Genomic DNA, 23,969 nt, shown 5'->3' with positions numbered 1-23,969 from the left:
GTTTACAAACACCCAAGTTTATTAATAATAATAATAAAGTTTATTTGCTTTCAACACAACCTCACATGTATCCATGTATGACATCTACGATTTATTTATTTCGACTACCCCTTATCGCTATAGCCATCTATAGCAATATGGCGGAAGCAAAGTTGTACACCTAATACAATCGATATCCCAATTAATATTAATTGAAAAAATATTAAGAAAGTACTCACCCGCGAAGTCGGGAGCTTTTAAGAGGGAATACCACCACGTGGCTGCTGATCTCAAAACGAAATTTGATTTATTTATTACGAATCAACGTTTTTTGTTGGGTTATCATATAATTTCCTCAAAAAATAATCTACATATCGCAAAAAAAAATTCTAGTTTGCCAATGAAAAACAAAACAGAATTTTTGGTAACTTTTCATTTTTCGCGAAAAAATTGATATTTACTTTGTATAAAGCACTTACTAATATATTTTCAAAAAATTTCTAAATAAAAACCTGCCAAAAATCATTACAAAAGAGGTAAATATATAATTTCGTGAAAAATATATAATCGAAGGTCGTACAGTGATGCCCTCTACTTATTCGCTTCGAAAAAAGTAAGATGAAGTGAAACTTCGTACACCGTACAAAGTTTGGTCATCGCAGGAGCGCCAGAGGAGAATGAATGGGTACCAAATTTTAACTGATACGCGAAAAACCACATGGTGGTTATCCCTCTTGTAGACCACATAACTTATATTGATATAGGTATATATGTAGTCTTCAATGGTGCAATTGACGTATGAGTCACTAGCACTCAAAAGCTCCTGACTTCACGTGAGAACTTTTCCTCAAATTTTTATACAGGGTGATTCATCGCGATGTCCTATTAGACATTTATGGAAAAACAATCATAATGTTCTGCTGAAAATTCGCATGTTAGGGTTTAAGACATTAATCTTTCCCCCTGAAATATATATATAACTAGTACTTTCTTATTTCAAACGGCACACCCAGTATGTTATTGTATCATTGCCCATTGAATAGCTTATTTAATGACAATTTTAGCAGTATGCAATAACTTGGGTAAAAATTCTACGGTTCATGAGTTAATGGAATTCTTATGAATAAACTTCATGACAAAGACTTGACCACAGCCAAAAAGCCAGGCATTTTCCAATATATATATTTTTTTTTTAAATTAAGATCAAGAATTAGGTTTTACTTCAGAAGATTCACTTCAATATATTGGAGCACTTAATGATCACTTAGAAAATAATTTTTTTTTTCAATATCTCCAAAACTAATAGATATAATCAGAAATCTATTAATTGGTTATAAACTATAGGTTTGAAGACATGAGATATTTTGTAAAAAAATTATATTAGGAATTGGACAAACCTAATAAAGCTTATTACTTCACTTCGAATTTCTAGAACTAGAAAACTTGGAGACAAAATTTTTCCAGTAAAGTGATAGCTGAATCTTGCCAAAAAGGGAAGATAATAGTAAAGGACACAATAAAATTGTGTCTACAAAATCAAACAGTTATATTTTCAAATAAATTTTATTTCTGGTTTGTACAAAACAAAATAATAATTTTGAAATATCAGGTAGATTTCATTGAAAGTTAGGACAGTGATTGATTAAGACAAGTTTGATGAAAACGATGAGCTACCCTACAGTGGTCAATAGGAAAAAATACAAGTTGTTATCAGGGTCAGACGTGAACTACCAGAAGAGATTTTCGAAATTTGAATTAAATATAGCAAAGCATACAATTCCGGCTGTTAATTATTAAATTATATATCGAGTTTTAAATTCTTCTGTACATTTTTCTCCTTTATTCAAATTTGAAAAGCTCCGCATTAGTTTCAGCCCAACCTGTTTTTATTGACTAATTTCTCAATATAAATTACATTGTATTCTTTACAATAAAAATAATTTAAGTTCAAATCTGGATAAAATCGAAACAAAATAATCGGAAAGACTGTAAATTTAATATTGCATCATGTATAATCGCCATCACTCTTTGTTTCTCTGTGTTAAAGAGAAATGCACTCCACAGGAAGAATTTAACTTATGTTAATATACATAGTACATTAAGATGATTCATTCGTAGTTAATCAATTCAGATACATAAAACCATTTTTCTTTCAAATGTATGGAAGCTAAATTCACTGAAATTTCCCTGATGACTAATAAAAACAAAAGAAGTCCAATCGGAAATCAATAAAAAAATTGCTTTCACTATATAGATGACAACAACAATACATAATATTTCCATCACATCTGTAAAATAGATTTTGTTAGTGAAATCACTCAAATCAGGGATTGAATATTATACTAAAAAAAAAAAAAAATTATCACACATCAGAAATCCATCCTTTCACTTGAGAGATTTCACGATGTAAAAACCTTTTGAGGGAAAAAATGCTTTCAGCTAATGGTCCACTATTGGCACTAACTTTTCACTTTCAGACTTCAAACACTGTACATTTTACGTACACTAGATTTTGTCCTCACAAACTGTATTTTGTTGTAATAATATAAGGATAGCAACGGAAAGAGATCCGTTGATGTTGTTAATCTTAAAATATTAAGTCTTTAATTGCCAATAAGCAGTGGCTCACAAAAAAAAAATTGGTTGAGGCAGTCGTTGACCCGTACGCAACCCCAACATCTGCTTCCTTAGCGACGGTTGTTGTAGGTATTGTTAGCGGGAGGGCCACGGTTGGTCGGTCCATTCCGATTGTTATATGTGGGTCTGTTTGGTTGGCTGCCAGCACCATTGTTTCCGTTAGTGCCATTGCGGTTAGGTCCGTTGGGGCCTCTTCTCTGTGTGTTGTCTCTGTCGCGGTTCCTATTGTCGTTGTTAGGTCTTCCTCCGTACGATGGACGATCTTTCGTTTTTTTTTCTTCTACGTTGAGGGGAGTTCCACCTTCCTTTCCTTTCGGGAAGTAAATAGGCTGTAAAATGAATGTAAATTAGTAAAACAATAATATTCAATACAAAATGAACATTGGGCCTTAATTTTCGATATTGACAGGATGATTATTTTTAATTTTTTATCAGGTTTTATGCAAATTGGATAATCATTAAGAATATGTATATGACCTTGAGATCCTCGAATCCGCCACGTCAAAATGTCAGCTACGTTGCCAGATCGAAAAATTAGTCAGGTAATTGAAGTAAAAGGTATTTCGCTAATTCTCGCCATCGGTCGCGACAGTTATAATAGTATCTTTATTTCTAAATGTTTATTCTGATTCTGAATTAGACTGTTGATGCTATAGAAAAATTCAACCTGCAGCCAAGATAGTGGGTAAAAAATTACATTGTTATATAAACATGATAATTGATTCACGTATATAATTTCCTAAGCCAAATGTAATAATGGATCTATTACCAGAGGTGAAGGTTTTTTCTGTTTAATTCTTTGCTTCGTAAGCTCTACAAAGTAATTAAAATATTCAAATAAACTTTCTGAAATAAATGTTTACTTTTAACAAGTTTATTGAAAGAAAACTAGGATCTCCGAATTGAATGGTAGTAATATATAATCATCAAACAGCCCCCTGCTTGACATAAACCTACCGATAATAACGAATAAATATATCCTATTTTCAATCTGGCAAAGTAGCTGCCAATTTGACGTAGAAAATGTGACGTCTGTCGAGGGTCTCAAGGTCATATACATATTCTACATGTTTAACAAGCTTTGATTGGAGGATGGATGGTTGTTTTAAATTCGCTTTATGAATGATTCATTTTACAAAACCGGAACTGAAACTTTCTGGGGAGGTTGAAATTTATTTTTCAAAGGATTCCAAAGGTTGGTTAAAACAAAAATAAGGAACCAGAAGCAAACAAATAACTAAGCTAAGAATAATTGTTCCTTGCTGTTCTCCTGAAAAAAAAGTCAACAACTCAGTTCAATACTAATTTCGCGTGGACGCAATCAACCTTCTCTTACTCATTCTCCTTCCTGAATATGAAGTATCGAGGCCGTAATAGATTTGTTGTGGAGCTACTAAAAAAGAAAAAAGGGTTCAACTGACTTTACTCACTCTGGCAGCAAGACAATTTTGTACACCTTGCTGGGTTTCAAACGTAATGAATCCGTAGTTGGGTGGAGTTCGGCCACCAGCCATACCGTTCTTGTTGGCACCCTTGCTGTGTACTCTCAGGTCTACAATAGGTCCAAAGTCACTGAAGATGTCCCTAAGCTCTTCTTCGGTCGCATTGTGAGGTAGATTTCCCAAGAAAAGCTGGTTGCTATCAGAATAATTATTCGTTTGGCTTTTCCTCCTATCATCTACGAAAACTGGAAATTGATATTTTAGTATGCAGTTATGAACCAACATTACATGGATTGAGCTAATAATACAAAAGAATTAGCATAAAAAGTTCAGGAATTAATTAATAAGTGTATAGAAGAGCAATTCTGTGAAAAAATGACAAATACAAAACCACTAAAAAAAATGAGATAGATATACAAATCAAGAGTGACATGATATTGCATATCCCTGTTATGTATGTACAATTTTCAAAATAAATATCAATTATGACAAATTAGGTGCAGAATTGACAGATTGATACTAACCTCCAGCTTCGTCGGTTCTTCCGCCGGACATCCTACTCTGATCTTGCCTGGGCAAACGTGCGTTTTGGTGACCGTTGCGGTTGTTCCTATTTCCATTCCTACCGGGTTGGTTGAAAGTGGGAGACGTGGTTTTAGGTGGGAAAGTTTGAGGATTGACTGGAGGCTGGGGTTGTTGCTGCTGAGGAGGTTGGATTTGCTGCGGTGAGGTCTGCGTTGCGGTGGTTGGGTAGGTGGTGGACTTGAGTAGGTTGGCGTATGTCTTGGGTTCGTTGGAGGTTGAAATCGACTCAACCGAGAATTCCTGCTGTTCAGGCTCGGGTTCTACGGCCTCGACGAAGGCGGGTCTGGGTTCCTCCACCTGCTCGACGATATTCTCCTCGATGACAGCCGGAGGGCTGGCACTAGGAACAACCATGGCGGCGTGCATCACTGGAATTGGTGCTGAAGGTAGGTTTGGTGGATTGCTCATCACCGGACTTGGTACTGGCGCTTGAGCTAGATAGATAGAAAAAAAAATGTCAATGTGGTTTCAAAAGAAGAAATAGTACATGTGCAAGCATTGATGTCTTCATTAACGTGTCTAAGCTGAATGTTTGTTATGAACCACTGGTAAATATTTCATGGTATAAGTTCCTTTGTTTTAGCCTTGGTATAACGTCAAGACAGTCCTTTTAGAGGTCACAACACCGATTTTGAGATTTTATTCTTAACGTTTGTATAGTGGAAATCAATATTTAATATTACATTGACATTGAATAAATAAATAAATTGATGCATGAGTATAGCAGATGACGGAAAAGAACCTAAACCATTTCTTACGAATGAAATAAATTCGATTAATCAGAATGAGTACATTGGCAACATAACAAAAGATTGACAACACAAACTTTAAAAATTTCCTCATTTTGAGTGCATTTTCAGGAAGGATGCAGTTGGCATCTTAGATTCGCCATTCGTGACGGCATGCCATTGCTAAAATAAATATACTATATTTGCAAAGTTATACATATATAGTAAATGAGTTAAAAAAAAATTTGAATAAAAAAAAGTGAGGAATGGTTTGACAAAAAAAAGATAACCTCCTTTCCAATACGAAGTGATTTTCAGGCTAATATTTCAACTGATACTGTTCTACATCAAGTATGTTGTAGAACAAGAGAAACAAAAAATCTCAATCCAATGATTTTTTTTTAATAATAAGTGATGACTTATTGAAAAAGTATTCAATCACTTGGCCAAGGTGTGAAGTTGTTACCCCTCCCATATTCACTATTGAAAAATTCGTAACTAAGAAACTATTGGAGCTAGAATTTAATCTTATCATATCATATATTTATTTTACCTTCAATTTTACAAGGTCTGTCAAAAACATTTATGTGAACCAACATACACTGTGTATAAGACTTAATTCACAAACAACATAATAAATTGACAACTAGGTATAATTATCGTGCGCCAAAAATTCCTCTATACTATAGAACACATTGTCGCTCAGATATTTTTTCATTTTTTGCTTAAATCGGTTTGCTGGTAGTGATTTCACTTCAGCTGTTAAGTGATTATGCATTTTTGTGCCTAGAAACAAAAATGTCTGCTTGGTCTTTTCCAGGCGATGTCTTGGAGGAACATAATTATCCCTGCTTCTTGTAGCATAGCCGTGAGTATCAGAGTGCTTCGGAATCTGCCCCTTATTTCCGTGAACATATAACAGACACTCGAGTATAAATGAGTTTGGGATGGTGAGTATTTGGTACCTTTTAAATATTTCCCTGCAACTGACCCTGTTATTTATACCCGCTATCACTCTTAAGGCACTTCTCTGCTTCAGGAACACTTTGGAAGCATCAGTCGAAGATCCCCACAATATTTGCCCGTAAGTAGCCAAACTATGGTAGTGCGCATGGTACGTAAGTAATATCCCATTATTGATCTTATTCTTCTGATCATGAAGATGGAATCATAGTGATACTTGTTTGAAAATTAATTACTCTTTTGTACTCGATCAACTCTGGAGGGCTTTACAGCAGACTATTTTTTTTTAATTCAATTTTCTGTTCATTCTCAACATCAACTGTGAAAACTGCAGGGCCTGCTAAATTCCAAAGCTTAATTACTTGAAATAATAACAACCCTAACGAAGCCCAACCGAGAAAGTAAGTAGGCGACAATACTTTATATACGAGTTGGGAACATTATTTTTTCTGTCATGTCAATGTCATTAAAATTCAAAAAACTTATTAAAAAATCAACATATATTTTATTTTCAGGTACAAATTTCATAGATGAGAATCTACTTGTTATAAAAACATCAAATGAATAATGTATTGGGTATAAAGTCACTTGAGGATCTTATTAAGTTCTTTATTAAACTTGGCCTAGCTTTCGGTCATTAACATGGCCATACCCAATACATTATTCATTTGATATTGTTACAAAGTCTTTAATTCTTTTCTTGCTACTTGTTATAAATATTAACATTGTAGACATGGTTATTTTGGATCTGCGCTAGAAACAGACCACCAGCCGCATTTTGAGTGTGTATAACCCGCCTAGCATTCACATGATTCTGGGAATGTATGGATGTGGATTGTGGATGTGGATTATACGTATTGTGTGTGTAATAGTGAATTGTTGTTGTTCTCGGGTAATATGTCGTCGTGTGTTGTGTTGTTTCTTGATTATATCTTTCGCCAGCCGTCTTCTTCCCACCTTGTTTTTTCCGTGCGCCTGAAATTTAAGATGCAGACGGACGGTTAGTTTGACTTATAAGTGTTTCAAAAACGGCATAGGGGACCAGAACGCAGGTTGCCCAAGCGCTGGCAATCAGTTTAACGGTAGGTGGCGCGGAAAATCAGCGTGTATCTTGCACGTATCCTAACATTGTAGGTTATAAGAAGAAGATAACTTGATTTTACTGATGCGGAAAAGTGGTTAAAAAAAGACGGCCGTAAAAAAATAATGTTGAAACCTCAATAGGCAATTCGAATATTCAAATCTGCTCAAATTATTCAGTGATGTTTGTCAAGCACATAAGTTTATAGTATAAAGATAACTTCCATTCATTTCATTATTACTACAGCATTCTGTTCGAGGTTAGAATTCAATGTTGATCTTTCTGTAGATCCTTCTGTTTAGTCGAGCAATACTCAACGAAAAGGGATGAAAATACCAATCACACAAATGTCAACACTTCATTGTAAGTTCGCCCAATCACGTCATATTACTAATGTATTATTTGAGATTTTACAGCTTTTTCCGAGATAGTCAAAAGCCTTCTTCATCAAATGAAGGTGTATCGTTTTTCGAGATCTAATCTATGTTGGCGAAGAGCTGACTTGAACTCGGAAGTCTGGCTCCCCATTCTAGGTATGGGTGTTAAATAGCCTATTTCTACAATTTCCAAAACAGAAAATGTGATTCCATCAGATACACATATTTACTCACACTGAATAGATCACATCAGGTTTCAAGTGGATTGTATTGACCATAGCGATAAATAAAAAATTTAGATATATTATTGGAGTAGTAAATATCCAAACCATTGAAAATGTTCAACAAAGAAAATGTGTTCAAAAGAATATTTTGAAAACTTTACCGTTCATTTCAAGAACTTTTTAGAGCTTGAATCTAGCATTTTCGTTTTCTAAGAGGAGACATTTCTTATGAATGAATGAATTTGAATGTTGAAAATTAATCAAGTAGATTTCCATAAAGATCATGAGTGATTGAATATTAGGTAACGATTCTAATTACCTATTTGACAAAAAAATAACATTTTCAAATGCTGAACTTTTTTAAGTTCAAATATGCCACTATTCTTTTATCAAAATCAAAAAAGCCTTGTGATTACTCACCAGAGATAATATTGAAGTCTTCAGGATGAAGAGCTCCGTTAACCTGTGGTACAGGTTGAGGGGCCATCATCTGCGGAGGTTGAGCAGCCATATGAGGAACAGGCTGCATGGCCGGCTGCAGAGGGAATGGCGGCATTACTTGAGGAGCTTGTTGGGGAACCTCAGGAATAACAGCTATTTCTTGGTTAGCCTCTTCCTCTGGCTCAGAACAAGTCTCCGCTTCGCATTCCTGTAATGATAAGTTGAGTATAAGGCAAAACAGGAAAAAATAAATACATTTGGTTTTTTTCTAGTGGTAGAGTTCACCGAAATGAAATGATTATTTCAGTTTCTATTATATTCAACAATGTTATTTCCATTAATCCTTAAAAATTTTGATAATTTCCGAGTGAATCGAATAACATTCATTTAAAGAAAGGTGTAGGTCATACATAATATTAGACTACTACATTTAAAAGAATAAATTTCCCACAATCTAGGTGAACGTATTTTTCAAGAAATAATACCAATGAATTTTTCCATTTCTAATCATTATCATAATTTTTTCAACATAACGATAGAACAAAAACTCTAGCAAATAGTGGGGGTTCATGAACTATTCTTTTTATTGCGCTTTAAAAACATTTGAACACAATCATAAAAAATAAGCCATAATTTGATATGACTTGAATCGGAATTTCTTAATAATGCAAATTAATGGCAAATACCTATAAATTTTTTTTTTTTCAATTTATTTACTCCAAACTATAGAACAAAATATCTCAATTAAAGAAATCACCATTATGGAAACTGTATTTTCTGGCAAATTTCTCTAATAGTATCCATTAAAAAAAAATTTGGATGGCATACGAATGGAATGTCGGAACATTCGACAATTAAAGTTCAAGTTTAAATTTTTTTTTCATGAAGTATCAATTGAATATGATGAACCGAAATGCAAAAAACATAGAAATATTCAAGTTAATTGATAGCATTTCCTCCATACTTTAAAACTATTTGTTTATCAAGAACCAAAAGTTTTCAACAATTGTATTGTAGAAGTTATTCAAAGAAATGACTGTTTTCTTTAGTTGTCGAATTTTCTATTGTCTATTTAAAAAAAAATACTTAAATTGAATAGGAAATATATTCCTTTCAAAAACGCCTGCCTATCAAGTGAAATGATAGAAAATATTTACATAAACTAAATGTTTATGTTTAATAAGAGCAAGAACTGCAATTACTAAACTGCTAAAAAAATTAACTGTCATGAAATAAAATAACTTACCTCGTCGCAGATGATTTCATCCTGGTAGCGGAAGATATCGTTATGGACGTAATACTTCTTGGGGGCCTGAGCAGCCAGCACGAAGGTCTGGGTGAAACGGCGCATGGGCTGTCCAGCGTTGGACAACTCACCTGTCACCTGCACCACAACACCTCCGCCCAAGGTAGCCTGAGAATCCACCTGAGTGATTTTGGCATGGCAGTCCCTGAAGTTCAGTTGTTGGATCTTCAGGTGTATGGCCTTCTGACCGATCACAGGGGTTGGATCACGGTTAGCTGGTTCCAAACCTCCATGGACGAAAGATGATTGGTTATTGTAGAACCTGAGAAGATAATAGAAATAAGAATTGATTTATTTACAATTAATTTACCAAATCGTATTCTACCCTGTTTACATTATTTCAATTTCTAGAGTTCAAGATTTTCTTATAATCGACAACTATATTTGAAGCATGACTTATGCCGCAGACTTTACTCAGCTTCTTACAGAATGCATTAATGAAGTGCCAAATTTTCAAAGTCACAAAATATCTTAATCCATGAATTAGGACAAATGAAAATTTCAAAGATATTGCTAACTTTAAAAATGATGACATTGATTTCAGTTATTCTGAAATTTAAAAATGATGACATTGATTTCAGTTATTCTGAAATTCTGATTTCAAATAAATATATTCAGAATAGTGGATCTACTGATTAGATATAAATATCTTTATTTAAGGCGTGCAAAATTAGTGGATGTTTCCAGACTGCAACAGATGAATGTTGATTTATTTTTTCTGAGCCGAGAATGATCCCAAACTAAGAGATTCGACTCGCTGATGACGAATCTGTCCTTAAATTCGATTCTGTCTGGCCGACCGTATACACGATAACTTTCGAACGAAAAGATCTAGAAACTTAAAATTCGCAATTCAGATCTTTAATGCCGAGGGCAAAATCCAACTGAGGTCCAGTAAATATGCCTTGCTGAATGCATTAGTGACAATTCAAAATTTTCTCAATTTCACCTTTTTTCCTGCATTGATTTCCAAATAGATTTCAGTTGCAATCCAACATTGCTTTTTTGTAAAAGTGTGTGAATAAGAAAGAGAATTTTAACCTTCATGCAAAATTTCACGTGAATAGCGAATAGAATTATTCTTGCGCCAATTGCGCCCTTGGATTACCACATGTAACTTCGTACAGTATTGCAAAACAGGAATGAACAGGCGCTCAAAAGCTCCCGACATTTCTCATTTTTTAATGACATTTGTGAACAGAATACTGAATGAATTAAATACAGGGTTCTCATATAAGATTTTGATATCAGTGTAGGTGTTGCAATATTTTTTATTTACTTTAACAACAGTTAACAAAACCTGAAAACGATTTCGTAATGTATATCAAATTTGAAATATTATCATATAGAATAATTACGAGTAAAAATCAACTTTTCGTCAGTAAATTATAGTAACACGAATTTGAACAAGATCCTTAAAGCTTCCTACTTTACGTCACCGCTGTCTCCTCAATCTTATTCAATACGAATTTTGGCTTCTACGCATTCCAAGACGTACACCGACAATTTAAAAGGAGTTAAGAGAATTTTTTCTGACCCAAAATGTACTTTCAAAATATGTTTCTCAGATAACAATAGAATTCGAGTTGTTACCTGAAGGTTCAGGTAATATAGCCTATTGAAATCGTATGTTCAAGAAAACATTGAAACCGACAATAGTCTTAAAAATTCTAAGAATTTCCGAATGTATGAAGAAAAAAAAAAGACATATACAGTATTTTCAGAGAAAACTCGATTCAAGCAAATAACGTCCGTTTAAGGAAGTTGTAGGTCATACGTATCGGAATACTAGATGATTTTGCAATGGAATTTATTTGAATAGATGCCCCACAATCTAGGTGGACGTGTATTTCTCAAGAAAAATAATGCCAATGAATTTTTCCATTTTTAACTCCCTATCATAATTTCTTCAACGTCAAAACGATAGAACAAAAGCTCTAGCAAACAGTGGGAACTTAATATAAAGGTTCTTTTAATTGCGCTTCAAAACATGTTTGAAATCGAAGATTAAAAATAGACCATAACTTGGAATGATCAAAGTGATTTCTCAAATCGAAATTTATTGATTATTCAAATACCTATTCATTCTTCAATTCTCATTTTATCTTCGCAGACCATTAAACAAAATGTCTTGATTTTACCGTTATGGCAAATGATTTTTCTACAAATTTTATTTAATAACGGAATGTTAAAGCGTAAACATTTTACGGTTTGAATATTCATCACAAAAGATTTCAAATAATCATTATTGGAAATTATAAACCGACTCGCAAAATACGTAGAATCAAACTATTTGTTTCTCAAGAACCGTAAAATTTCAACGATTGTATTGTAAAGGTTATAAAGAAATAAACAAGACAATAACAGTTTTATCTGAAAGACCAGTAATGACAACATTAAAGAACACTTAATTTTGAAATTAAGGGGTCTTAAGACCTTTCAGAAGTCATTATAAGGGACATAATCCTTTCACAATACATGAATGAAAAATTCGTTTGTCATCAAGCGTTATCATTCAAAGAAATAGATAAAACTCAAATTGCAAGGTAAATTTGGAAAGTAGGTATAGCATGGAAACCGTTACGAACTACGGCCATTTTACAATAGGCCTTTCACATTTATTTTCACACAAAATGGCAGCTGCTAGTAATGTATCAAGGGAATAATAGATATGTCCAACATATCCAAATTTCACCGAAACCTATTATAAGAAATAAACATCCAAAACTTGGTTTTCAGAACAATGATTCTATTTACCCAATCCGAAAAAAAATTTAGGAGAAATTTAGTCTCAACAAAATTGACGCAAAAAGAACTTTAAGAATTAGAAGAAAGAGTGAATTTCCATGAATTTAGAATATTTGAATTCCAACATTTAACACTGTTACAATTTTATTTCTAGAGGAAAGAAACAAAGTTTCTTGAAAACGGAGATATACGCAAGAACTTATCGTTATAATGATCTTTAATTGCAACTGGCTAATAAGAATCATAAATTATTCATGTTAAAAATAAGCAAGGGGTAATTTAACTTGAACATTCAATTTTTACACTTCAATTGATTTGCTTAGAAAACAGTTGGTAATAGAAAACAAAGTCTAATCAAACATTGAAATTTTCAGAAAAATTCGATAGTACCAAAACGACGCTGCTAAACACGCATGCGCTCTTAAACGAATTTGGTACCACGCGGTTCCGTAAATACCGGTATGATGGAAGCTTTTTGGTGTTTTTTTTTATAACAGTTTTTGAAATAATCCATAACATAAATGTCGGGACTCCTGTTCTAGAGGAAAAGAAAAATCATGGAAGTGCTACTTTCAAACTGTTAATCCTAAAATAATTTATCTAGACTCTTTTTAATTCAATTTACTCAATGCTGCACACAATACAAAAATTCATTGAAATCAAGCTTTTTGAATAGAATACGGTTTGGCAAATACTTCAAACTCTGCACATAACAATAATACATCCTTCAAATATTGCAAATTAATTATTTCTTAAGATTGAATTCCATAAAGTGATCATTACATAAATATGAGCCATCAAAAATCTTTAGGCATAAGTTAATCAGAAACTTTTTAAATTATTCATTATTTTAATAGGCAAAGTAGAACACGGATAAAAAATATTTCGGTTATGGATGTATACTCGTTATAATTGAAATTTTGGAACAATGAAAAAGGAAAATGCACTTTTCGCGTGTATTGGACAAAGAAAATCTCTAACCAAAGAAAAATATAAACAAAGTTCTACTAATTTGGAAAAACAAGTATCTATTGAAAAAATTCTACAAAACCGATACTTTATGATAACTATTCATAGGTTTGAATCATCGATGTAATGTTAAGCAATTAAATTGAAACTTTGTGCATTTGTTGATTCAAAATAGAATGACTTAATATTCTACTACTACTTCCAAAATGAATATAATACCAAAATAAGAATAATATTTACCTATGAAGATGATTGGGGGCCTGATGCATAAGGGTGTAATATTGCCTTACAAACTCCCTGCCAACACTCTGTGGAGAAGGTGGTGCCTCCATTACCATATTTTGGATAAGTTTTTCCAACTGTAAACAAAAACACATGTAGAAACAAAATAAATAACGACTTCAGACAAACTTGCAGGACAAGCCGTAATAAATCCACTAAATATAACAAAGACTTTATGACGTGAAATGAACACATGGATAATTATTTGCAAAATATTGGAAAATATCAATAATGTACCATTTTGCAAGACTTCCAAGTTTGATTGAATCCAAAATTCTAACACACTACTATTGTGGAAGGAAGAATTGAAGTACTAATGTGTGCGAAATGCGGGATGCTGAATTTGGCATACACGGGTTCAGTCAAAACCGGCTTCCTTATCAGTCAAAAATATAAAAAGGGCACGTTGAAAAAACGTAAACAAAAACCCACCTTCAAAAGTAATCAAAATGGCGAAACAACAGTGTTGCTGCTTATCGAATAAGATGAAAGAAAAAATTCACTATGAATATTACTTTACACGGGAGTAAACTTCATTCACTGAAGTTGAAGATAATGTCTTCGGTGGTGGCGCTTTCAAGGTTATTATGGCCATAGCCTCATTGCGCTTGCGCCAAACACATTTCCGGTTCGAAATTAAAAGTTTTCTTTCAATAATATGGTCAGCATAATATAGAATTTCGGCCAAGAAATACGGCCTCTAGCGGAATCTTTGAACACCAGAGACAGTTAGGTTATTTATTGTTAATATGTATAACCTACTTAATCTGGACCTCACTATTTAAATAACGAATTAACATTGTGAAATGAAAATCCAAACAATGCATTAAACATGAAAAACCATAAAAATTTTCATTCAAGTACTAGCTGTCTCAGCTTCAAATTTTCACCACCATGTCACTAGGATCGGAGAACTTAAAATTTGAAATAAATTTCACAAATAAGTGGAACTTATAATTCTACAAGAATGAATACAATACACTTTGAAATAAAATTACACGAATGGAATATTTTCATTATAATTCAACGAAGTCGTCTGATCATGATACTACCACTAAGAAGGAGAAAAATACTTACATGGGAAACACTGGTATAAGATGCAAATTCTTACTCGAAGTTGCAAACTGGTCTGGTACTAAAACAGAACTCGTTAGATAGCACAGAATAATAATAATTGCAGCCGGTACGTTCAATTTTATACTACTGTTGGTTTTAGTTTTGGAAGGGGGGGTTAAATTTCGGAGGGGGAAGAGGAGGAGGGGGGGTTAAATTCCGGAGGGGGAAGAGGAGGAGGGGTTAAGGGTTATACATATATCCCCAATTTGGTTTCTTGCGTGTTTAGACTTAATCCACCTCAGACGTATATGTGTTTTTTTGGTTCAACATACCTCTAGAAAAATTATTACTTCACTCACATCTATGTATATAATTGTAAATAAATCAAAATTTTCTTCATTAGATATGATCACAGATTAGGTGCTAATTATAATTATGATTTGAACAAATGTATCATGAATGTTTCCCCCTGTAAATAGCCATGTATATATAGTTTAAAGAAAGTTATAATAAAAATTGCAGGATATGCAAAAATATGAAGATATGTGTTTTTTTGGTTGCGTGTTTAGAAATGAGCGGTTCAAATGCCTTCTGACTAGAGTGAATATATACTATATACTAACAGTGGCGACAAGGGGTCATAAAACTGTCAAAAGTCCGCCATTAGTATATAGCCACTGTACTTCCGACGATTCTTCATATCTGCAGTACACCTGTATACCGCCATTTTCTTCGAGCAACACTCGCGTCTTCTTAAAGATGAAGGTTCTCTTCGACATTAGTCAAAGCTACTTACTAAAATTTTAATTTAGACTGGCATTTCACATTTCATGATTCATCATTGACGATTATTCCATTAGTGTTCCCGGGATGAAACAATGCAATCCTCAGAGAGAGTGGTTACACTTTCGAAATTGGCTTGACCAAATATGTAATATCATTATTAAATTGCTTTTAATCTAAATTCTAAACAACTTTTGTTTTGTTGGTCTGTCGGTTTGCGTGTCCGCATAAAATATTTTATGACCATTTATAGACAAATTCTTTTCTTGAAGATAAAGGATTTCTCAGGTATGAACATATGAAAATTGTAAAAAAGTTGTATTTGTTTAATTTTGAATTGGATTTATACAGCCATTTTTGAAAAGAAATTTTCAATTTTCCAATTTCTAACTAATTCACATTACCCAATTATTAAAAAAGAAATTCATACTTTATTTCATTATATCGTGGTCTATAAGACTAAATAAGCTAATTTGAATTTCGCGCTAATAATAAAATGCATCCATCCGTATTGGAGAATAGAATATCGTTTTCTATAATACCGACACCGACACCACAGAATGCAGAATCACGCAGAATACTGATGTTTCACTAAAAAAATCTTTGGTTATTTCTATATATTTAGTATTCTGTGGTTATTTCTGTCTAGTAACCTAAAAAAATCAAATTATAAAATACTATCAAAATGGATTTTTGGTATTATTTTCAGATTCATAAAGATAAATTAAAAAATTTACCGATCTCTGTACTTTATGAACTAGTTGATGCAGATGGAAAAATTGAAACAGATGGCGAATATTTAAAAACTTTTCACGAACATTTGCCTCTAACACCAGAAGAATTTTGGCAAACAGTTGTTAGAAGCATTAAAGACTCTAGTACAGAAAATGATATTGAAATAGATGATGATATGATACAATATATTTTAGTTTATATAAGTTGGTACACTGATGTATTTTCAAAATTTAACATTTCAGATAGCTCTTCTCTATTGGCTTCTGAATTTTTTTTTCACTTTTTGAATGTAGTTGGATTGAAATATTTCAGAAGATCTATTTATGAGAATACCCTTATTTGTGTTGCCAAAGAAAGAAAACACGGGGATCAAAATGTTAATTGCCACAATGTTTTGAGAGGCTTAAAACGATTTATACATAACAATAAATTGCCTGAAATATATTTACAGAATACTCTATACGAATTGTGTCATATAATTGAAAATACAAACATAAGGGTTTATTCAGACTATTCAAAAGGTAAGACTAAATAAATTTCATTTGCATCAGTCTCATTTCGTTATTACCTTATATCTCATCTAATAATTTTTTAGATGATGGTGTTGATTCAACCCATGAGGCTTTTCATTGTATTAGAACTTTATCTAAGCAAGACTGGCCAACTAAATATCATTTTATGATAAATTATACACTTCTTCATGGTATAATAACCGATCATCACTCTGGACAACTGAAAAAAAACTTCAGGAATTTGATAATAGATCTTAAGTCTACCCTGAGAAAAGACAATTTTCATAATTTTCAAAATGTGTTTTTATACATTGTAGCGAAAAACAAATTATTTGATGCAGTTGTAAGCTTTTTATTCATTTTAATAACTTTTGAGAAATATCATTATTACTTATCTGAAATATTTTTATTTAAGATTTAAAACTTTTCAGGAAGCAAGTAAAGTAATGGTTATCTTAAGTGAACAAATCTTCAAAGACACAATTTTCAAGTTAACAACCATGGGAGTTTCTAAAGAAGTAAAGAATAAAAGTAATATTTTGAGGCTTTTTGCTGAATTTCTTGAACATTTGCCTACAAATTTTTATGAACATTCAAAGCTAGAAGTTTTCATACAAACTATTTTTAATATCTTGCTAATGAATTGTATTGACAGTGATGAAGCAATTTCTTTAGTTTCCAAAATTTGTCTTCTAAGGAAACCAGTTATTACTAAACAGTTTGAGGTCAGTAAAATGTTTTTTTTTTTCATTTTTTGAGGAATGAAACATGAAAATTTGAACATTCATGTAAAATTTTCTGTTTTTCATCTGTAGATCTTACTCAATAGTCCAACTGAATATGTATATGTTGAAAACAGCTTACCAACTTTTTGTATGAAATTCAGCGTACATTGGAGCAACAGGTTAAGAAATAGAAATATTGTATTGATAATTTTAAGAATAATGTGCATAACATTTCGTAGCAACTTGGATGAAGACTATGCAGGTGTAAGTAATTAATTATCTTTGAATGAAGATATGTATCTATCATTTATTGAAATTGCAGATGCTTGCAATGATTGCTAGCGAAGCTGATCCTAGTGATATGAAAATGTCTATTCCAATCCTACTTAATTTGTTCACAATATCCAGAAATAAAGAATCAAAATTTGTGAGTGATAAAGTTATAGAAGTTATGTATACTATGGCTATTCATACTTCATCAGGATCCAATGATTTTGTCAAGGTAATTGAATTCTTCCTTCATTCATCCATCTTCTAGACAGCAGAATCCCACCTCTGTTGAGCTAGCAGAACCATGTTGGAATTTTTGATTTTTTTTAGCCATAATTTATCGCCTTATTCAATTTTTTTATCTCAATTCTTGGAGAAATCTTTGGTTCTGCTAGCTTAACCTTGAGCTGATAGAACCAACAAGCTATTCGTTTTTTCATGGACTATCTGATTACACCAAGTTTGAACCCACTGTCAAATTTCTGAATTTCTGTTGTTTTTTTTAATCCTGGGTTCTCCAAGATCTACCGTTAAGCTAGTAAAACCAAACCATAAAGAAACTTTTCAGAATGAATTCACTTACATAGTAATTTTAGGCTCTATTCAGGCTAATTTATTACCTTATTACGAAATTTTTTGCTCTTCAGTTTAATGAGATATCATGGGTGATACTAGATTCACCCTATACTGACAGTACCAAATGCAAATCAAATATATATATGAAAAATCTGATTTCAGCATAATTTTAGGCTAACATTTGAACCCATTGCCCATTTCTGAATTCACATAAAAAAAAACTGGGTTCTGCTAGCTCTCTGAATTAATTCACTTACACAGTTGTCTCAGGCTCTATTCAGGCTAATATATTACCGTTTTACGAAATTTTTTGCACTTCAGTTTAATGAGGGAATTTATTCAGAGGAGTTCTTTTATGATTGAGTTCTGCTAGCAGGATTTCATAAATTCAGAAAGTGTATAGTGTAATCAGATTGTCCATAAAAAATCGAATAGCTTTTTGTTTCTGTCTGCTTAACGTTAAGCTAGCAGAACTCACGATTTCTACCACAATTGAAGAGCAAAAAATTTTTTAAAAGGTAATAAATTAGCCTAAAAACATAAAAAATTCCAAAGTAGTTCTGCTAGCTTTAGGGGTTCAGAACCCCACTGCTGTGGGCCAGAAAAGAATTTGGACCCAACATTGAATTCATTTTATGATTTTTTTTTAATACATGTATTTTGCACAGACTCTTTTTCAACTTGCTATAGAGCCAAGTGAAGAATTACTACCACATAAGACTGAATATATTTTGAATCTTACCTCACATATCCTCAATGATAACAAGATATTTGTGAATAAAGCTAACGAGTTGAGTTTATTACAGTAAGTACTTCTATAATTTATTTCAATTTCCAACATGCATTTAATTTGTGCAAGAAATGCTTAATGACAAGTAATAAAATATTTATTTGCACTCTCCTTTTCTCAGATTGAATAGTATCAAGTTATTGATAAATAGGGTGATCAATGGAGATTATGATGGCTTGAAGTTCACATGTGCCATTCTTGAGAAATCCCAAAATCTCCAAGGTGAAAAACTTATTTATCATATCATGGCAAATCCGTCTTTGGTAGGTGCAGGGAGTAGTATGAAATCTTTCAATTAAAAGTGTAATATTTTCAGTTGAGAGAGGCAAAATATACTGGAGACTTACTCTTTATCGCTAACTGTGGCTTAAAATACTTCATCATGTTCCAAAGAAACATAAATTTGACGACAACCCAACAGCAAAATTTGAAAGATTTCAAAAAAATTCTTTGGGATCATATTAAGAATTTCAATCTTCCCTATCATTCTCTTGGAGTGGGACTGGATGTTCTCAAATCATTGTCAGAGTTGCTGAATGAGCCTTATGAAATTCAGGAGTTCTTCCTGGTATGCTTTAATTATTTTGAGAATATTTAATCAATTTCAACAATTCTGGAACAACTGAAATGAAATTGTGTTTTATTTCTGATGCTGGTAAAAGTATTTCTTATATATTTCAGAATGTGGACTCTGAATTGAGAAATGCATTATTCAAACTCCCAGGAGAATGCAATGTAGTTCCTATAATGTATTCAGCAGAATTAATTCCCAACAAAAATTATAACATTCCCCAAGAAACAATCAAAGAGTTAGAAAAGGCATTGAGTAAAATAGAAGAAGCATTGAAAAATGAAGGTATGTTTCCTATATTATGCTTCGAAAATGTAAATAGTTTGATTTTCATAGATTTATTTCAATATCCTTGTTAATTCAATGCTATTTCACTGTGGTGCGAAAGTAAGGACTTTGTTAATAAAACATGAAATATGTATTATGCATCCAAATTATAGTATCACCTTCAAAGTAGGCCCTTTTCAAAAAAATTACTTTTATGCCAAGAAGTAATCAAATTCACAAAATATTATTTCTTGACTAGAAATTTGTTATTGTGATATAAGAGTTACGATTTTTTTCCCACAAATCCAGTCTTTTCAAAAATAACTTCCTCAAACACCGAAAAACTCTCAAGGAATATTCTTTAACCCTCATTTCATTCAATAAAATTTGTTTAGGGTAGGACACAAATTCGTTTTTATGGTATAAAACACCTGAATTTTTTCTTCAAATTTAGTAATTTTTTTTACCAGTTATACATATAATATCATTGACATATTATACATATAATTTGGTGAAGAGAAAATGTAAAACTTGGAAAATAACAGTATATTTTAATTAACTAACTTGGACAGGAGTCCAATTTTTTTACACTTATGTTTTTAATTTATTCCAATATGAAAATTAACAATTTTTATAGCTAATTCTCCAAATGGTAAAATCCTTGTTAAGTATTATTGTTGCCTTGTTCTTATGGTGAGAGTGGCTATGAAACATTCAAAATTAGGTTCACAAGTGATGGCTTGTCTCAAATATTCTCTTAATGTGAATGAATTGGAGTTCAAAATGAATGTTATGGACTTAATGTACGATTTATGTACATAGTAAGTAAAAATTATATATGTAATTGAACGATAATGGGCTTGAATAGTTATTTTTCAGTGTTGTCCATAATTTTGAAGAATTCCTACGGTATTCTTTTGAAGATCTAAAATCTCTTAATCCTGCTATCAGAACACAGGCTGCTTTACACATTGAACATTTTATACGTCATGACTATTTGAAATTATCGATACAACAGTACTGCAAATTTATTAGTCTCCTTGGAGATCCTGTGATTGAAAGAAGATTACAAAATCTTCTTATGAATTTCGTTCTGGTTAATCAGGGTGTTGTGGAGAAATATTTTTTACCACTAATAATGCATGTCAATTTTTATTCAGTAAGTACTTTTTCATTGTATCATCATTATACAGGTTATATCAACAATTTCATGTCCTTCACAAACTATATAATAAACAAGTATAATAGGAAATAGGAATATTCAGACTTCTTCACAGCTAGAATACAATAATAGACCATTACAGAATCTTTGAAAAAACTTTAGGTGGTGACTCACCCTTAGTTAATTATTGTTGGCTAACGATGTGATACACAAAACACTGAACACACAGTGTATAAATAAAATTTTTGTCAAGTATTTACAATTAAAATAATAAATTAGAACAGACATCACGTTTAGAAATATAATTTTCCATTTCATATTCATATTCATTCATATTTGTTTTAGTTGTGTTTCACTGGCTGTCCTACTTCCCATTATCCTTGTTTATTATAAAATTATACTGGTTGTCTTAATGTTGTTAAATTTAATTATAGATTCTTCTCATAAAGTTAAACCCTTTTTTAATTTACCATTTTTCCAGATTCGGATCTGGTGAAAAGGTACAGGCTGTTGAAAGTTCCAAAAAATGTTGTTTTTCCTTTATAGCTTTAACATGATCATTCAAAATAAAATGAGCTGTTTGAGCAAGTGCATATCTCTAACTTTATAATATTATGCAAAATGTGATCTGCTGCAAATTCAGAATTATTGATCATGGATTTCATCCAAATAAACGATAAAATTCCATGTTCACAATGATTGAGTTGTGTTATCCCCGTGGTGTCAACATCGATAGGATAGAAGTGAATTAGCTCATTGTGAAAACTTTAAATGCTTATAACTTATTATCTGAGCCGAATCTGGAAAATGTAAATGGTAAAGGTAAAAGTGTTTTATTTGATGAGAGGAATCTATAGTTGAATTGAACTTAAGACTCACCTCATATATTGTGTCAATCATATAATATTAATATTCCTATTTTAGGTTCATCCTGTATGTCCAATGAATCCTCAGTATATGAAGGATATGAATTGCATTATACGTGCAAATTTTAACAAGTGGAAGGTTTTTTCAACACTATTCCGAGCATTACCTCAACGATCAAAATTTCTTATTCTCAAAGAGATCTGCTCCACGTTTTTTGGTAAATAATTAAGTAAATTTCAATATTTATCCATCTCAGTTTCTAGATACCTCAAAAACCTGTTATTGGTTTAGATTTTAAAAATTACAATATTCTACATATTTGCACTATTTAAATAAAACTATTGGAAATAAAATATTTTCAGTCATAATTACAAAATAATGCATGTTTATACTAATTTTTTGCAATGATTAAGTTTTGAACATGTTTTAAGGAATAGTTCTATGATTTGTATAAATTTTTAATGTTTTTTGATTATGCATTAAGTTTTATTGCTGAATAATTTTCAGATAAATTCATTCAAAGTGAAATGAAGATTGAAGATGGCATTTGGGATGTTATAACTGATGCAATATCATTGTTCAAAATAATGCCTTATAGTTCTCTAGATAACGTTAGATATGAAGATTTTTATGAAAAAGGAATTAACAATATCAAGAAATACTTGGTAGAAAAGAAAAACCTACCATCTGATGTCTCACCGAAATATCCTGTGAGTTAAATTTAATTCACTTATATTTGATCATAGTTCACACAGTATCTCTTTTCAGGAAGTTAAAGATATAATTGAGAGAATCACTTTTCAACTTTTACACCTCTTATTTTACACAAACAATGAGCAGATTCTGCAAAATTACAAACTCAAGTTATTTGAAGCTATCATTTTTTGGACACATGATTCATTAGCTGATGTGAGTAATATTGCCTTTTCACACTTTGTTCATAATTTAACTAATAATTTTTTTATAATTTCAGATTGCAATAATCTGTAATTTCAGGAAGGATAACTTGTCACAGAATATATTGAACTACTACAAAAAACTAACTGATTTCTATAGAAATCATAAGGAGTGCTTAAACACATTTGAATATATTTCAGAATATAATGAAGTAACTCATTCAGTTTGATTTGAAACAATAAAATGTTCATAACGTCTCAATGAGCTGTTGCGTTGTAAATATGTATATAGAACAAATTAATAAATAGTAATTTAAATTTGTTATTTATTATTAAGGGGTGTTGTAAGGGTAATTAATGGAGTCAAGTACCTTCAATTCGACTTATTAATGATGGGATTTTCTCCACTTTTGTTAATCGCCAACTACTGCTACCTGATAGTTGCAGAAGCTAGTAGTGGCGAACAATTTCTTCGGACCAGTTTTCTTAGCTATCGTCATTTTGGCGTATGTACCCACTGTCTTGTGGTGTTTTATAGACGGTAGAAGAAAGAATGTTTCCAAAAAATCAATACTTTTGATGTGAATGAATTATCAAAAGCAGGAGGAAAATCTTATTTTAGTAGTATCATAATATGAAAAAACTAAAACTTGAAAAAGCTACTTAGACGCAGTCGCAAGTTTCCAATTTTCAGACGAATCAAAGATAGATTTATAAATAAAATCAGTAATAATAATAATAGTCTTTATTTGGCAAATTCTAGGGGCGAAGTCTAGCCAAGGCTACTCCACTCAACCCCCAACAAAATACAATACTTCTACATGTTCAGCATACATATAATAAGCATCATAAATGATTTTTCAATTGAATGCTAGGTATTTTGTGTTATATGCTATTTTCTAAATATTGTATAATTTCAATACATTTGAATTATTATTCACACTAATATACATTATTAGCTGCATTGTCAAGTAATTAATTCATTTTTTATTACTTT

General features: G+C 31.8%; 2 protein-coding genes across 3 annotated transcripts; one reads left to right on the top strand and one right to left on the bottom strand.

Moving 5' to 3' along the window:
* Positions 1 to 1,523: 1,523 nt before the first annotated feature.
* LOC123671708 (ras GTPase-activating protein-binding protein 1) lies at positions 1,524 to 14,351 on the bottom strand. 2 transcript variants are annotated; one of them, XM_045605689.1, is made up of 7 exons: positions 14,195 to 14,351; positions 13,721 to 13,839; positions 9,704 to 10,025; positions 8,437 to 8,665; positions 4,583 to 5,077; positions 4,047 to 4,303; positions 1,524 to 2,945 (listed from the first exon to the last, which is right to left on the bottom strand). In XM_045605689.1, exons 2-7 carry the CDS (start codon positions 13,816 to 13,818, stop codon positions 2,667 to 2,669), a joined length of 1,680 nt encoding a protein of 559 aa, XP_045461645.1. In that variant the 5' UTR covers positions 13,819 to 13,839; positions 14,195 to 14,351; the 3' UTR covers positions 1,524 to 2,666. The 2 variants fall into 2 exon arrangements, with proteins under 2 accessions (XP_045461645.1, XP_045461644.1); XM_045605688.1 differs by having other exon boundaries at positions 14,000 to 14,324.
* Positions 14,352 to 16,231: 1,880 nt separating this feature from the next.
* LOC123688770 lies at positions 16,232 to 23,290 on the top strand. Its single transcript, XM_045627428.1, has 15 exons — positions 16,232 to 16,857; positions 16,932 to 17,191; positions 17,280 to 17,573; positions 17,664 to 17,837; positions 17,896 to 18,075; positions 19,088 to 19,224; positions 19,331 to 19,472; positions 19,526 to 19,777; positions 19,891 to 20,065; positions 20,685 to 20,868; positions 20,927 to 21,206; positions 22,134 to 22,293; positions 22,584 to 22,786; positions 22,845 to 22,985; positions 23,050 to 23,290. Exons 1-15 carry the CDS (start codon positions 16,287 to 16,289, stop codon positions 23,200 to 23,202), a joined length of 3,306 nt encoding a protein of 1,101 aa, XP_045483384.1. The 5' UTR covers positions 16,232 to 16,286; the 3' UTR covers positions 23,203 to 23,290.
* Positions 23,291 to 23,969: the final 679 nt, after the last annotated feature.

Source organism: Harmonia axyridis, chromosome 1 (genome assembly GCF_914767665.1).
Source record: "Harmonia axyridis chromosome 1, icHarAxyr1.1, whole genome shotgun sequence".
Taxonomy (NCBI): Eukaryota; Metazoa; Arthropoda; class Insecta; order Coleoptera; family Coccinellidae; genus Harmonia; species Harmonia axyridis.
This window is presented reverse-complemented; position numbering and strand designations above follow the sequence as displayed.